This window comes from Salmo trutta, chromosome 36 (assembly GCF_901001165.1).
Source record: "Salmo trutta chromosome 36, fSalTru1.1, whole genome shotgun sequence".
Classification (NCBI taxonomy): domain Eukaryota; kingdom Metazoa; phylum Chordata; class Actinopteri; order Salmoniformes; family Salmonidae; genus Salmo; species Salmo trutta.
Genome location: NC_042992.1, coordinates 40,095,548 through 40,110,060, shown reverse-complemented (window position 1 = coordinate 40,110,060; position 14,513 = coordinate 40,095,548). Strand labels below are relative to the sequence as shown.

General features: G+C 41.5%; 1 protein-coding gene across 1 annotated transcript; it reads left to right on the top strand.

The window, feature by feature from the left end:
• Positions 1–3,954: 3,954 nt before the first annotated feature.
• Positions 3,955–5,474, top strand: ecm1a (extracellular matrix protein 1a). The gene is made up of 3 exons (XM_029735899.1): positions 3,955–4,475; positions 4,640–4,899; positions 5,001–5,474. The coding sequence occupies exons 1-3, from the start codon at positions 4,403–4,405 to the stop codon at positions 5,202–5,204; spliced, it is 537 nt and encodes a 178-aa protein (XP_029591759.1). The 5' UTR covers positions 3,955–4,402; the 3' UTR covers positions 5,205–5,474.
• Positions 5,475–14,513: the final 9,039 nt, after the last annotated feature.

Sequence of the window (14,513 nt, the reverse complement as noted above, 5' to 3'; positions counted from 1 at the left end):
ATCTGTTACTGGTTCTACATTTTTTGAATGGAACATGCTTATTTAAGATGGTGAGGAAGGCACTTTTAAAGAATAACCAGGCATCCTCTACTGACAGGATGAGGTAAATATCATTCCAGGATACCCCGGCCAGGTCAATTAGAATGGCCTGCTCGCTGAAGTGTTTTAGGGAGCATTTGACAGTGATGAGGGGTGGTCGTTTGACCGCAGACCCATTACAGATGCAGGCAGTGATCGCTGAGATCTTGGTTGAAAACAGCAGAGGTGTATTTGGAGGGCAAGTTGGTTAGGATGATACCTATGAGGGTGCCCGTGTTTATGGATTTGGGGTTGTACCTGGTACAGTGAGGGAAAAAAGTATTTGATCCCCTGCTGATTTTGTACGTATACCCACTGACAAAGAAATTATCAGTCTATAATTTTAATGGTAGGTTTATTTGAACAGTGAGAGACAGAATAACAACTAAAAAAATCCAGAAAAACGCATGTGCACCTAAGTTACATGGACTTTTGCTCAATAAGTGTGCAATAATACAAGCTTCCAATTGGCTCATTCATCCCCCCTCCTCTCACCTGTAACTATTCCCCAGGTCGTTACTGTAAGAATGTGTTCTCAATCAACTTACCTGGTAAAATAAGGGTAAAATAAATAAATAAAAATAGTGTTTAACATGATTTTTGAATGACTACCACCTCATCTCTGTACCCCACACATACAGATAATTGTAAGGTCCCTCAGTCGAGCAGTGAATTTTAAACACAGATTCAGCCAAAGTCCAGGGAGGTTTTCCCATGCCTCGCAAAGAAAGGCACCCATTGGTAGATGGGTAAAAAAAAGCAGACTTTGAATATCCCTTTTAGCATGTTGAAGTTATTACACTTTGGATGGTGTATCAATACACCCAGTCCCTACTAAGATACAGGTGTCCTTCCTAACTTAGTTGCCGGAGAGGAAGGAAACCGCTCATGAATTTCACAATTAAGCCAATGGTGACTCAACAGCATTGTAGTTAGTCCACAATATTAACCTAATTGACAGAGAGAAAAGAAGAAAGCCTGTACAGAACAAAAATATTGCAAAACACACATCCTGTTTGCAACAAGGCACCATATCAATCTTGTTTGCATTTGTTACACAACAGTATTGTAATTTTATTCTTATTCTAAAACACAAAGATGGAATTTCTTTTATACTGTGAATCATAATTGATGAATAAGGATTCAACAGTGATGTCATAATTGTCAAGATTATTTGGATTCATTTATACTGTAATAATCTTGACAATTATGACATCACTGTTGAATCCTTATTCATCATCTCCTTCTAGGCAGAGAACAGAAAGCATAGGTACTAAAAATCTCAAAATGGAGTTTATACATTTGGATTCATTTATACTGTAATAATCTTGGATTCATTTATACTGTAATAATCTTGGATTCATTTATACTGTAATAATCTTGACAATTATGACATCACTGTTGAATCCTTATTCATCATCTCCTTCTAGGCAGAGAACAGAAAGCATAGGTACTAAAAATGGAGTGGGGTGTTACTGCAAAAATTGTGGCATAGCAATTTACTTTTTGTCCTGAATACAAAGTGTTACGTTTGGGGCAAATCCAATAAGACGCATTACTGAGTACTACTCTCCATATTTTCCAGCATTGTGGTGGCTTCATCATGTTATGAATTCACCTTTCAGCAGGACAATAACCTAAAACACAAGGCCAAATCTACACCGGAGTTGCTTACCAAGAAGACAGTGAATGTGGCCGAGTTACAGTTTTGACTTAAATCTACGTCTAGGAATGATCCACAACCGATTTGAAAAGAATAATGGGCAAATCTTCCACAATCCTGGTGTGGAAAGCTCTTAGAGACTTACCCAGAAAGACTGACAGCTGTAATCGCTGCCAAAGGTGACCTACAAAGTATTGACTCAGATGTGTGATTAGATATTTCTGTATTTAATTTTCAATACATTTGCAAAACTTTCTAAAAATATGCTTTCACTTTGTAATTATGGGGTATTGTGTGTAGGTGGGAGAGGAAAATAATTGATTTAATTTATTTTGAATTCAGGCTGTAACACAACAAAATGTGGAATAAGTCAAGGGGTATGAATACTTTCTGAATGCACTGTATGAGTGATACAGCATGGTCACATTTAATTTGCTCTTTTAAACCTACCCTTTGGAGTGGCTTCAGTAGCAAAAGTCAATCTATTTAGTTTTTAAGTGGAGATCTCTCAACAATCATTCTCACGATAGCACATTGGTAATAGTAAGTGACAAACATAAGTAGGGCTTGGGCATGGTTAAAACCAGGTTATGCAAAAAAGAAAGATGTGAGACCTAGCCCTACATAGTATATCACCCTATATTTTTTGTTGATGCCACACCAAATTAGCATCCTGAAGTATAATCTATGTGGCTTTCAGTTGAGCAGAAATAGCAAGGAGAAAATGGAGACACTTTTTTAAAAGCCAAGGCAGATATTATTTTTTAACAAGAATTCTGCCTGAAAGATCTAACAAACGTTGACCAAGTTTAAAACGTAGGCTATGAGTAAAATGAACGTCTGTGGTGGAACTTTTATGCATAGGGTATAAGGTCGTTATAGAAGGTGATCTTAATACTGTAACACATGGGAGTCAAACTCATTCCACGGAGTGTCTATGGGTTTTGGTTTTTCCTTTCAAATAAGACCAAAAAGTAATAAATAAATAATCAAACAAATATTTTAAAAATTCAAAAAGACCTAGACAACAAGGTCAGGGAAGTTCCTTACTAATTAGTGATCGTAATTCATCAATCAAGTACAAGGGTGGAGCGAAAACCCACAGACACTCGGCCCTCCGTGGAATGAGTTTGACACGTTTTGGAACAGAAGCAAATGACCGGAAGGCAAGTTCGAATCAATTCTCAATCTTTGTTGTATTATGAAATGTAAATGTGATGTGATGCATTGGTGTTAATCACCTCTTTTCATCCCAAAAACAAGCTAAATATAAACAAAGTAAATAATCTAAAGCCTATTGAGTATGAAATGAACACACACAAAAGCAACAAAACAAGATATGATGCAAAATGACTATCTCATGAAAGAGAAAAAGAATCAGAGAGCTTTGGTTTTAAAGCTGATCTTGTAAAAAAAAAAAAAAAAAAACGTTTAAAAGCTTGGATGGGCGAGCAACGGGTAGCTGTAGATAGATCAATTCTCCAGTTGGTGCTGCCCAGCCTATTATTTTCTCATGTGCTGCCCAGCCTACTGTTGTTTTCTCATTGTGGATTTGTGAATATAACATTGAAAATCTGATGTTTTAAAGGTACAAATTCAACATATTTTATACAGATTTGTCTATGTTTTAATTTGGTTATCATAATAATGACATAATCCTGTGGTTTAAATTTCGCCCTCAAAACAACAGTTTGACTTTTTTCAAATGCAATCTGTTTTCCACGTCACAATACGTTGACAAATTACGTTGAAACAATGTTGAGTCAACCAGTTTGTGCCCAGCTGGAAGGCACTCCAATTATATTGGAGGCGTGGCTTAGTTTCAGTTAGTTATTTTTGTCCACCTGTGAGTGGAAGTGTTGTATCAGTTGAAGTGGTCTATGGTAGAGGTACATTTTAACACTTTCAAGAAACAAAAGGCTTTGTCACTGTGGTGGTTCCTATAAAGGCAAAATGTACCTTTCTAAAAGCATGATTTGTACCTGTGGACTATATGTAAAAAAGGTACTGAGGTACACACTGGGGTACAATTATGTACCTATAACTAAAGGTACAAAGGATGTACCTTACAGTGCACCACCCCAGTGACAAGCGTTTGTACCCCTTTAGGAACAAAAGAGTGTAGTCCTTATTAAAGTACAACAAGTATGAATGATAGGCTAACTGGCTAAATATGGCAAAAGGCCTACATGTCAAGCCCAAAGAAGTGGATATATGACACGATGGATTTGATTTTATTAGGATCTCTTTTAGTCCTCATTTGGACTAATCCTCCAAGAGGCCTTAAACATTCAAATACAATTTATAAAACAATCACATTTTCACATATAACACACTGTTACAAATGGAGGAAAGGTTAACAAAGCAAACATTTGCAATGTAATCCAAGATTTTGAGGAAAGACTGGTACTAATCTGTGATGTACTCAGTACTTGCTGTTTCCTTTTCCAGTATCTACACCCTACTCGCATCATTTCACATTCATGAGAGTGGCACGCCCCGGGACTCACTCCCCCTACCATCTGTTGGATAAAAGCAGGTTGAAGATGAGGACAGTACAGCTTGGACAAACTTGAAGGAAAGCAGAAGACTTCTATCTCCCATGCAGAACTTCACAGAAGAGAACTGAGTTTTTTTTCTAACAACAACAACAAACAAAACATGATTTCGGCTGGATTTTTTGCACATTCTTGGTTACTTGCACTACTGACTCTTGATTGTGCAAAACTTGGAGGTATTGTATGTTTCTATACATTTAACATTTTGAAAGGGATTACACTCAAATCTATTATTTGTCTGCCATGAAACAGATTGTCTGAATGTATCATGTTTTTTCATGCTCCCTCTTTTTTTCCACACATTTTCTTCACACTTTTGCTCTGTCTCTTCTATTCACAGGTACCCAGAATGTTGGCTCTCTGCAGGAGCCTGACGTCCCTTTCCCTCCTGCACGCCCAACCCTACAGAATCTTGCTGCCATATGTCACTATGGACAGAGTCGTCCCCGGTATCCACCTAGCTTCTTTCCTCGCTCTGGTGTCAGTTTTTTCCGGCGCTGTGGAAAAGCCATCAATCGTTTGGAGTCTTGGTACGGCATGTGCTGCAATGGAGAAGTCGCCCAGCAAAATGTCCAGATCCTGTGCTGTGCTCAGCAAGCTGTGAGTCGTGTGTGTGTGTTTATTTTATATGAATATATTGCATATTGGAATTATTTATTTTAAGTTATTCTATACTTTTCTCTATGTTTCTGTCCTTGCAGTGGCAGAATGCACTCTCCATGTTCTGTGTCGAAGAGTTTGCCGTAATGACCAGGGCATACCCGTGCTGCAGGAAGAGTGGAGAGGCCAGGTGGAGCTGCTTTAACGATGAACTCCCAAACCCCTTTTATGAGCCCACTGCAGGCTACATAGCCCCCCAGATGCCTCATGAACCAGGGTTCACCTGGAAGCCAAACACATGTTAGAGGCCACATGACTACAATATTTTGTATCACCTGAGTTTTTGTCTAAAAACACTTCATGTTTAATCTAATGATTGATTACTATTTCTGGACCAACTTTATTTGGATGGTTTATTAAAGGGTTGGGGTTAGAGATAGTAAGTGTGCTGATAATTAGTTGATCTGTACACCTAGGGAGACTATGCTATCCAAATGAGTTACCTTTTCTGTGTAATTTTTCATGTTTGCACTGCTCCTTTTCTTGCCACTGTAAAATAAAAATATTATGCAAAACTTTTTGCAACCCTCTTTATTATTGTCATGATAATTAATTGCACATATCTACTACCACTGCCGAGTGTCGCTGTTGTTCCAACTGAATTTGATGTATTTTTGGTGTAGTTACCTGCGGGCCAGATTATATGGGTACAAATTCCTGATAGTTCTTAAGGAATTTATAGTTTACTTTCAGACATGTTATGTAGCACTATATTGGATCACTTCAATATGGTGTTCTTCCACGCGGCAGGATACATTCCGAGTAAGAATTTCAGATTAGTCCAGTGTACCGGGTAGTGCTGCAGCTGACCGACCACCTTAAATATCTGCAGCTGCACTACTTCCACCTTTTCCTTTGTCGACTCCTTCCAGGGAGGATTCGCTTGGTAAGAGCGCTATGTTACAGTGTATAAGTGCAGAAGTATACCCGCAGCTATTCAATAGCTTGGAGCTGCCTCTCCATCAGGGTCCTTTGCTGTCCCCCCACTCAGTTTGGCTTGTGCCATCTCTTTTGGGTTTCGTCCTTGTGACAGTGTACCAACGTGTGCGATACTCGGTTTGGTCTACCACTATTGCGGCACTGAGGGTTTGTCTTAGTTGTGTGTGACATGTCTGTCCACCGGAACCCTCCCGGGTATAGCCTTTGGGTTCAGGGACCGCACCTACCCCGTAAGATCGGGAGGCTGTGCAACTTTCACTCGGCAGGCTATCAGTTCTCCCCTAACATGCTGACCACACCGTTTGCGTTTCGTGCGCGAGCGTTGCAAAATAAATGTACACATATGTGTTATTCAATCATTGCACCCACAATCCTCACGCGCCTCTGCGTGGCAAGCCGCTAAAATAGAAATAAGTTCTATTTGTGACGCTCAACGTGCTGCAAGTCCGTCCTCTCCCATCTCCTCATTGGTTTTAAGGAGCATATACAGTTGAAGTCGGTAGTTTACATACACCTTAGCCAAATACATTTAAACTCAGTTTTCACAATTCCTGAAATTTAATCCTAGTAAAGATTCCATGTCTTTTTTACTTTATGTTTATTTAACTAGGCAAGCCAAGAACAAACTCTTATTTTCAATGACGGCCTAGGAACAGTGGGTTAACTGCCTTGTTGAGGGGCAGAACGACTGATTTTTACCTTGTCAGCTCGGGGATTTGAACTTGCAACCTTTCGGTTACTAGTGACTAGAGTCTACACCCTCAGGTGGTGCTACAGCTTTTGGACAGGTTCGGAAAAGCACAGGTGGACCTGTTTGCATTTCAGGAGAACACTCATTGCCCCAGCAGGATATCCATGTCTGTCCCTATGGGTCTGGATGCCCTCGCTCACGATTGGTGGCCAACGCCACGCTAGACAGGGTCATCTTGACTGGCCACCAGCTGCTCTTGATAACTCCATGCTGGCCGAGACGGTTCAGCCTTCTGTTGTCTCTCCTCTCGGGGACCAGCTTCCCCTGAGGCACGACATTCTCTTCAGGCTGGGGGGACACTGTGGCATCCGGAACCGCACTGCATCCCGCTTCGGGCTTGGCCTCTGAAGAGCGTTAGTGGACCAGTCTAGGCCTACAGGACAATGTGGTGAACACGTTGTGGAGCGCCATGGTTTCTTCCACCAATGCGTCATATCAAATGTGGTGCGGCATATTCTGTACCTGGTTTGAGAGCCATATGTGACCGACCGGCTCGATTGGTGTTTTTTACATTGGATAAAAGTAGAGACTCAGAGCTAGAAAATGGTATATAATACACTACAGTTGAGGAACAATGGGAAAGGAATTCTGCTTTGAAAGTTGATAAACTTGTAAAATCACTTTTGAGAAAATGTCCCTTGAATGTTTTGGTACACATACTGGAGAGTTCTTCCTTATCGACACCCGTTTACACCCTCTTAAGCTTTAGCCTCACCCATCTCTTTAAGGATTCCCATGTGAGGCCATGTAATAAATAACCAAAGATTTGAAGTCTACTACGGCCGTGTTCGTAAATTTATTCTGGAGTGCCAGAGTGTTTTCTGGGCATTCAAAAACTCAGAGTTGTCAGATTGTCCATTTGTAAATTCAGAATGTTTCGCTCTCGGAGTGTACAGAGCACACACTGGACGTTCTGGCCGAGGAGTAGGGTTGATTTGAACGTTCTGACCTAATAACAGCAGTCAAGCACCCAAGCTAACTGGATGACGTTGGCTAGCTTGCTAGCTACTTCCAGACACAAATGAGAGAACAGCTCACTGACCATTTTACTCGCCCTAGCAGAGCTGGTTAGGCTGTTTTTTGTTATCCAGAGCGTTGGTGACTGCAACTGCGCTGATGGCAACAATTTAAATACGCTTTTTTTTTTACTGACACGGCCATATTCAACGGGTGTTGAGCGCTCATAAATTTGTCAGTTATTCTGCGATCTGGCACACTCAGACGAGAGTCCTCTGAAATCGGAGTAGATAGCCAAAGCGAATTTACCAGCTACAGTGAGGGAAAAAAGTATTTGATCCCCTGCTGATTTTGTACGTATACCCACTGACAAAGAAATGATCAGTCTATAATTTAATGGTAGGTTTATTTGAACAGTGAGAGACAGAATAACAAAAAAATCCAGAAAAACGCATGTCAAAAATGTTATAAATTGATTTGCATTTTAATGAGGGAAATAAGTATTTGACCCCCTCTCAATCAGAAAGATTTCTGGCTCCCAGGTGTCTTTTATACAGGTAACGAGCTGAGATTAGGAGCACACTCTTAAAGGGAGTGCTCCTAATTTCAGTTTGTTACCTGTATAAAAGACACCTGTCCACAGAAGCAATCAATCAATCAGATTCCAAACTCTCCACCATGGCCAAGACCAAAGAGCTCTCCAAGGATGTCAGGGACAAGATTGTAGACCTACACAAGGCTGGAATGGGCTACAAGACCATCGCCAAGCAGCTTGGTGAGAAGGTGACAACAGTTGGTGCGATTATTCGCAAATAGAAGAAACACAAAAGAACTGTGATCTTGCATGGGGCTCCATGCAAGATCTCACCTCGTGGAGTTGCAATGATCATGAGAACGGTGAGGAATCAGCCCAGAACTACACGGGAGGATCTTGTCAATGATCTCAAGGCAGCTGGGACCATAGTCAGCCTCGAAACATTTTTGACATGCGTTTTTCTGGATTTTTTTGTTGTTATTCTGTCACTCACTGTTCAAATAACGTTAGCTAGCTAGCTACCAGTACACTTTAACTTGAAATGAAAACGACTTTGACAAAATTAGAAACGTATAATAATGGCTAGCGGGAAGGTTGCTGACTTTTTCCGTGGCTAAACCAACTAGGCTCATAAGTTAACAATTTTATTCATATTTACACATAGAATAAACATTTTTGTGACGTGCGACATGTGACTCGTTTCAGGAAACCAGGCATATATGTGCACACGGTTTTACGGTTTACAGTCACTGCTTGATGCAGACCGAGTGGTATCCACATTGAGAATGTATTTAGCTGCTATCTCGGTATTCCTCAACGAAGGCCAAGAAGGACCCATGGCTGGCTACCCATTGCTCTCCAAATTTAAGTTTGACGTCTGTGTCCAGCATTGGCCCGCTCAGTGCCAAACTGGAACGTTGACTTGGTACTGTTAGCAATTGCTAAGCCGCCCTCGAGCCCCTAGAGTCGATGACTTTGAAGCACCTATCCATGAAAGTGGCATTCCTGTTGGCAATTACCTCCACTAAGAGGGTGAGTAAACTTTTTCAGAATGGGTCCAGACAAGAGGAGTGTCATCCTCCATCTTAACTCCTCATTCTTGCCGAAGGTCCTGTTTGGCCCTTAAGGTCGTGAACCGGCCCTTAACCGTCTCTCGTTCCCTGCACTTGTTCCTTGGTCTTTTGTTTTTCCCGGTTCGGTTGGTGCGGTGATAATAAAACATCCCAGCTGGCAGTGCATGTCTGGGCAGTGTGTTTTTCGAAGCGGGGTTTGGCAGCAATAGCTAGCTTTACAATCTCCGGGGAAACTAACAGAAACACCATCGAATCAATCTGAGATGATGCCCAGATAGGCATCCACTAATGTATACGTTAACTTGATAGCTAAGTAGAGAAATCCATTGTTATCAAGATTAGTTGCTAGCACTACCAGACTAATGTTAATCTCGGCTAACGTTAACTAACTAGGCTAGGTTAGCTGTTTGTTTGAAAACTATTCCAAAAAAGGTGAGATGGTAGATGGCTTCAGTAAGTGCAACTAGCTAGTCATTATAAAACAAAGCATATATTGCTCAGCTAGTTAGCTAGTGATATCAGAAATAGCCATTTTCATTGCTAGGATTAGGAAGCCAACATGGCTTGCAAATTTGAACCAACTAGCTAAATTAAACTAGCTGTAAGTGGTTCTGGATAAGAGCGTCAGCTAATGACTAAAATGTAAATGTATTGTAAATGTTAGCTAGCCAAGTTGCTAGCTAGCTAGTTGATATTGGCTAATAATGACCAGCCAGGACCGGTGAATCTAACAACAACACATCTACAATTTGCATTGAGTTTGTCAATGTCAGGGGACCTATCTTGCTAGCTAACTAGGTTTTCTTTTCAGGGGAGTAACCCAACTCTTGAGCTCACCCCTGCGAAACAAGTTCCACTGGTAAGTGTAAATTCTCTCTCTACACCACCTGGTAACTACCCGTTTTGGAGATAAAATGTCTTTGAGAGTCGATCCTGTAGTATGTGGATTGAGCGTTAAAGACAGCCTGGTGACAGAACCCACCTTTGCCAAGTACACAACATAGCTACTAACAAAAAGTGACCATAACCGTTTAACCCCCCATGCCATCCCACAGATGGGCAGACCCAGTTCTGGATGAGACTATCCTCAGAGGTACCGAAGTGTGTCTGTGTGAAAACTATTATGTAGGAGATCAACAGGGATATCATAGATGGTAAAGTCAATACAGGGAGTGCAATAGTCTATTTAACGAACAACTAATGAATCACTGTTTTGGTTGCAGTACTCGCTGTGTAACATGTACTGCAACCAGTACTGCAGCACAGAGGCCGAGTTCTTACAGAAACGATTGCTTCGCTACTTCATGGTAAGAGTACGTGTGGGTATGCATGTGAATGCAAGAGTGTGTGTCCATGTGATGATCCATTGTGTACATTATGTTTTGTCTTTTGAGTTATCAAGTTGACCTAGTAGTTGCTATACAATTCAAGCTTTGTCCTGAATGTTTCCCAATTTATTCTGTGTTGTATTCTATGCAAATAGAATGGTACCAAAGTGGATTTGATTGATACACTTACACCCAAATCATTCTCTACTGCGTCCAGGAGGGGGGAAGAACATCCGAATTTCGGTTTCAAAACTATAAGTAACACATAATGTCTAAAATGTAAGAACTGTGGGATTCTGATAAAAGGTGACAAGAATCAATGTGACTACTACAGAGCTCGAAATGCAGCAGGCCAAAAAACCCTGAAATGTACTGTTTTTTTTCTTATTATTTTATTCCGATGTTGGGGAATAAGAGATTCTAAAGTCAAGATTTGAAAAAAAGATCACCAATTACTTTTCCAAAAGGAAAAAATAAATAAAAAATAACATTTTGTCAGATCTTTTCCCGAATGGTGGCGCTCTAAACGTGCAAATTCCCATAGGAACGCAGCCATTTTAAAAACGCAGGCCTTGTGTAATGTGTCATTCCTTCATTTTTTGTCTTACAGCAATTATATACATACACTATATATACACAAATGTATGTGGACACCCCTTCAAATGAGTGGATTTAGCTATTTTCACCACACCTGTTGCTGACAGGTGTATAAAATCAAGCACATAGCCATGCAATCTCCATAGCTAAACATTGGCAGTAGAATGGCCTTACTGAAGTGCTCAGTAACTTTCAACGTGGTACCGTCATAGCATGCCACCTTTCCAACAAGTCAGTTTGTAAAATGTATGCCCTGCTAGAGCTGCCCCGGTCAACTGTAAGGGTTGTTATTGTGAAGTGGAAACGTCTAGGAGGAACAACGGCTCAGCCGCGAAGTGGTAGGACACACAAGCTCACAGAACGGGACCACCGAGTGAAAAAATAGTCTGTCCTCAGTTGCAACACTCACTACCCAGTTCCAAACTGCCTCTGGAACCAACATCAGCACAAGAACTGTTCATCGGGAGCTCCATGATTTCCATGGCCGAGCAGCAGCACACAAGCCTAAGATCACCATGCGCAATGCCAAGCGTCGGCTGGAGTGGTTTAAAGCTTGCCGCCATTGGACTCTAGAGCAGTGGAAACGTGTTTGAGAGTGATGAATCACGCTTCACCATATGGCAGCCTGACGGGCGAATCTGGGTTTGCCGGATGCCAGGAGAACGCTACCTGCCCCAATGCATAGTGCCAACTGTAAAGTTTGGTGGAGGAGGAATAATGGTCTGGGACTATTTTTCATGGTTCGGGTTAGGTCCCTTAGTTCCAGTGAAAGGAAAATCTTAATGCTACAGCATACATACAATCTTAATGCTACAGCATACATTCTAGACAATTCTGTGCTTCCAATTTTGTGGCAACATTTTGGGGAAGGCCCTTTCCTTGTTTCAGCATGACAATGCCCCCGTGGACAAAGCGAGGTCCATACAGAAATGGTTTGTCGAGATCGGTGTAAAAGAACTTGACTGGCCTGCACAGAGCCCTGACTTCAACCCCAATGAACACCTTTGGGATGAATTGGGATGCCGAGTGCGAGCCAGGCCTAATCGCTCAACATCAGTGCCTGACCTCACTAATGCTCTTGTGGATGAAAAGGAAGTCACCACAGCAATGTTCCACCATCTAGTGGAAAGCCACTCCAGAAGAGTGGAGGCTGTTATAGCAGCAAGGGGGGGGGGGGGACCAAATCCATATTAATCCCCATGATTTTGGAATGAGATGTTTGATGAGCAGGTGTCCACATACTTTTGGTCATGTAGTGTATGAGTCTCTACCTATCCACTGATAGGTGGATAGGAAGGTGAGAACTTCAAACTTCTTTTCCCATTCACTTTTTTTATTGTAAATGATGAGCTAGTTCAGCAGTACATTCAAGGTAATGTGCATGGAGAGGGAAATGCATTGCTTTACAATGACTATCATGGTGTACTCGTTCCATGCATACTACATGTTTGCACTTTTGGTAACTTGACCTATACTAAACAAAAATAAAAATGTAACATGTAAAGTGTTTCATGAGCTGAAATATTTTTTAATTTTTTTAAATCCATATGCACAAAAGGCTAATTTCTTTCAAATTTTGTGCACACACTTGTTGACATCCCTGTTAGTGAGCATTTCTCCTTTGCCAAAATAATTAATTAATCCACCTGGCAGGTGTGGCATATCAAGAAGTTGATTAAACAGCATGATCATTACACAGGTGCACCTTCTACTGGGGACAATACAAGGCCAATCTAAAATGTGCAGTTTTGTCACACAACACAATGCCACAGATGTCTCAAGTGGTGAGGGAGCATTCAACTACCATAAGCCGCCTCCAACTTTGTTTTAGAGAATTTAGCAGTATGTCCAACCGGTCTCACAACCGCAGACCACATGTAACCACACTAGCCCAGGACCTCCATATCTGGCTTAGACCAGCCACCCGGACAGCTGATGAAACTGAGGAGTATTTCTGTCTGTAATAAAGCCCTTTTGTGGGGAAAAACTCATTCTGATTGACTGGGCCTGGCTCCCCAGTTGGTGGGCCCATGCCCAGTCATGTGAAATCCATAGATTAGGGCCTAATGAATTTATTTCAATTGTCTGCTATCCATATATGAACTGTAACTCAGTAAAATTGTTGAATGCTGCATTTATATTTTGGTTCAGTAAGATTTGAGGTTGATTTCCAAAAAGACGAGGGCTGTAGCTTTCAAATGACATGTCGCTTTCTATTTTCTGACAGAAATAGGGGGGGAACCCACCCGGGGGGAACCCACCCCCAACTCGCCAGACCCTGTCGAGACCATGGCTATCAAACTCATTCCGCAGAGGGCAATGTATGCAGGTTTTTCTTTTTCTTTCAATTAAGACCTAGGTAACCAGGTGAGGGGAGTTCCTTACTAATTAGTAACCTTAATTCATCAATCAAGTACAAGGGTGGAGAGAACCCGCAGACACTTGGCCCTCCGTGGAATGAGTTTGACACATTACTGCACAGGGTCCAAAACAACCACTCAGAGTTTAACAGGATAACTTCTATAGGAAAACAGCCCTAATGTTGTTAACCAATATCATTGTCTTCATGCAGTCACATTTGATTATTTTCAAAGCTATAGCTCGTAATATTTTACATACAGCAGGTTTTTAAAGGACCAGACTTGTCGCTTCGTGTTTTAATTTTGGCCATGGAAAAAACATTGTGATACTGGTATCGTCACAGCCTTTGTATGTTTGTGGGATGAAAATGTTGCTGAGATGTGTCATATGTTTGTAATGATTATGTTAACATTGTTCTATCATGTATCATTTTGCATCTCAACATTGTAGCGAGGAACTGACTTCAACTTGGTCAGCAACTGTTATATATGCTATATCAAGCTACTGCATTTTTATCAACTTCACTCCATCTACACTTGACTGTTTATCCAGGGGCCATATGTATCAAGCGTCTTAGAGTAGGAGTGCAGATCTAGAATCAGGCCCCCCCCCGTCCATGTAATCTTATTTCTTGTAATCTAAAAGGCTAAACTAATCCTAAATTGGTACTCGCCGTTTGTCTCCTGACTCCTTTATCCCTTTGTCCCGTGTAGTTGCTGCAGAGCTTTTTGAGATCATGCACTACAGTAAACTGTTGGGGATCCACAACCTGAAGCAGGCGGCCCGGGAGCAGGCTGGAGAGGAGGCAGTGCGGGCGGCCAACCAGAGGCCCCCACCCTCACAGGGCCAGAAGTCCCTCTACTGCACTGCCATAGAGGCCATCCGAGGAGAAGCGCACGGCAAGGAAGCACTGGACGCTGAGAACCAGTTTGTATTATGCATTTTCTTTTGTTTCAGGAGTTTAACCCTTGGCCTATAATGGTGAATCTCAATCCACCGATATCGAAGTCTTC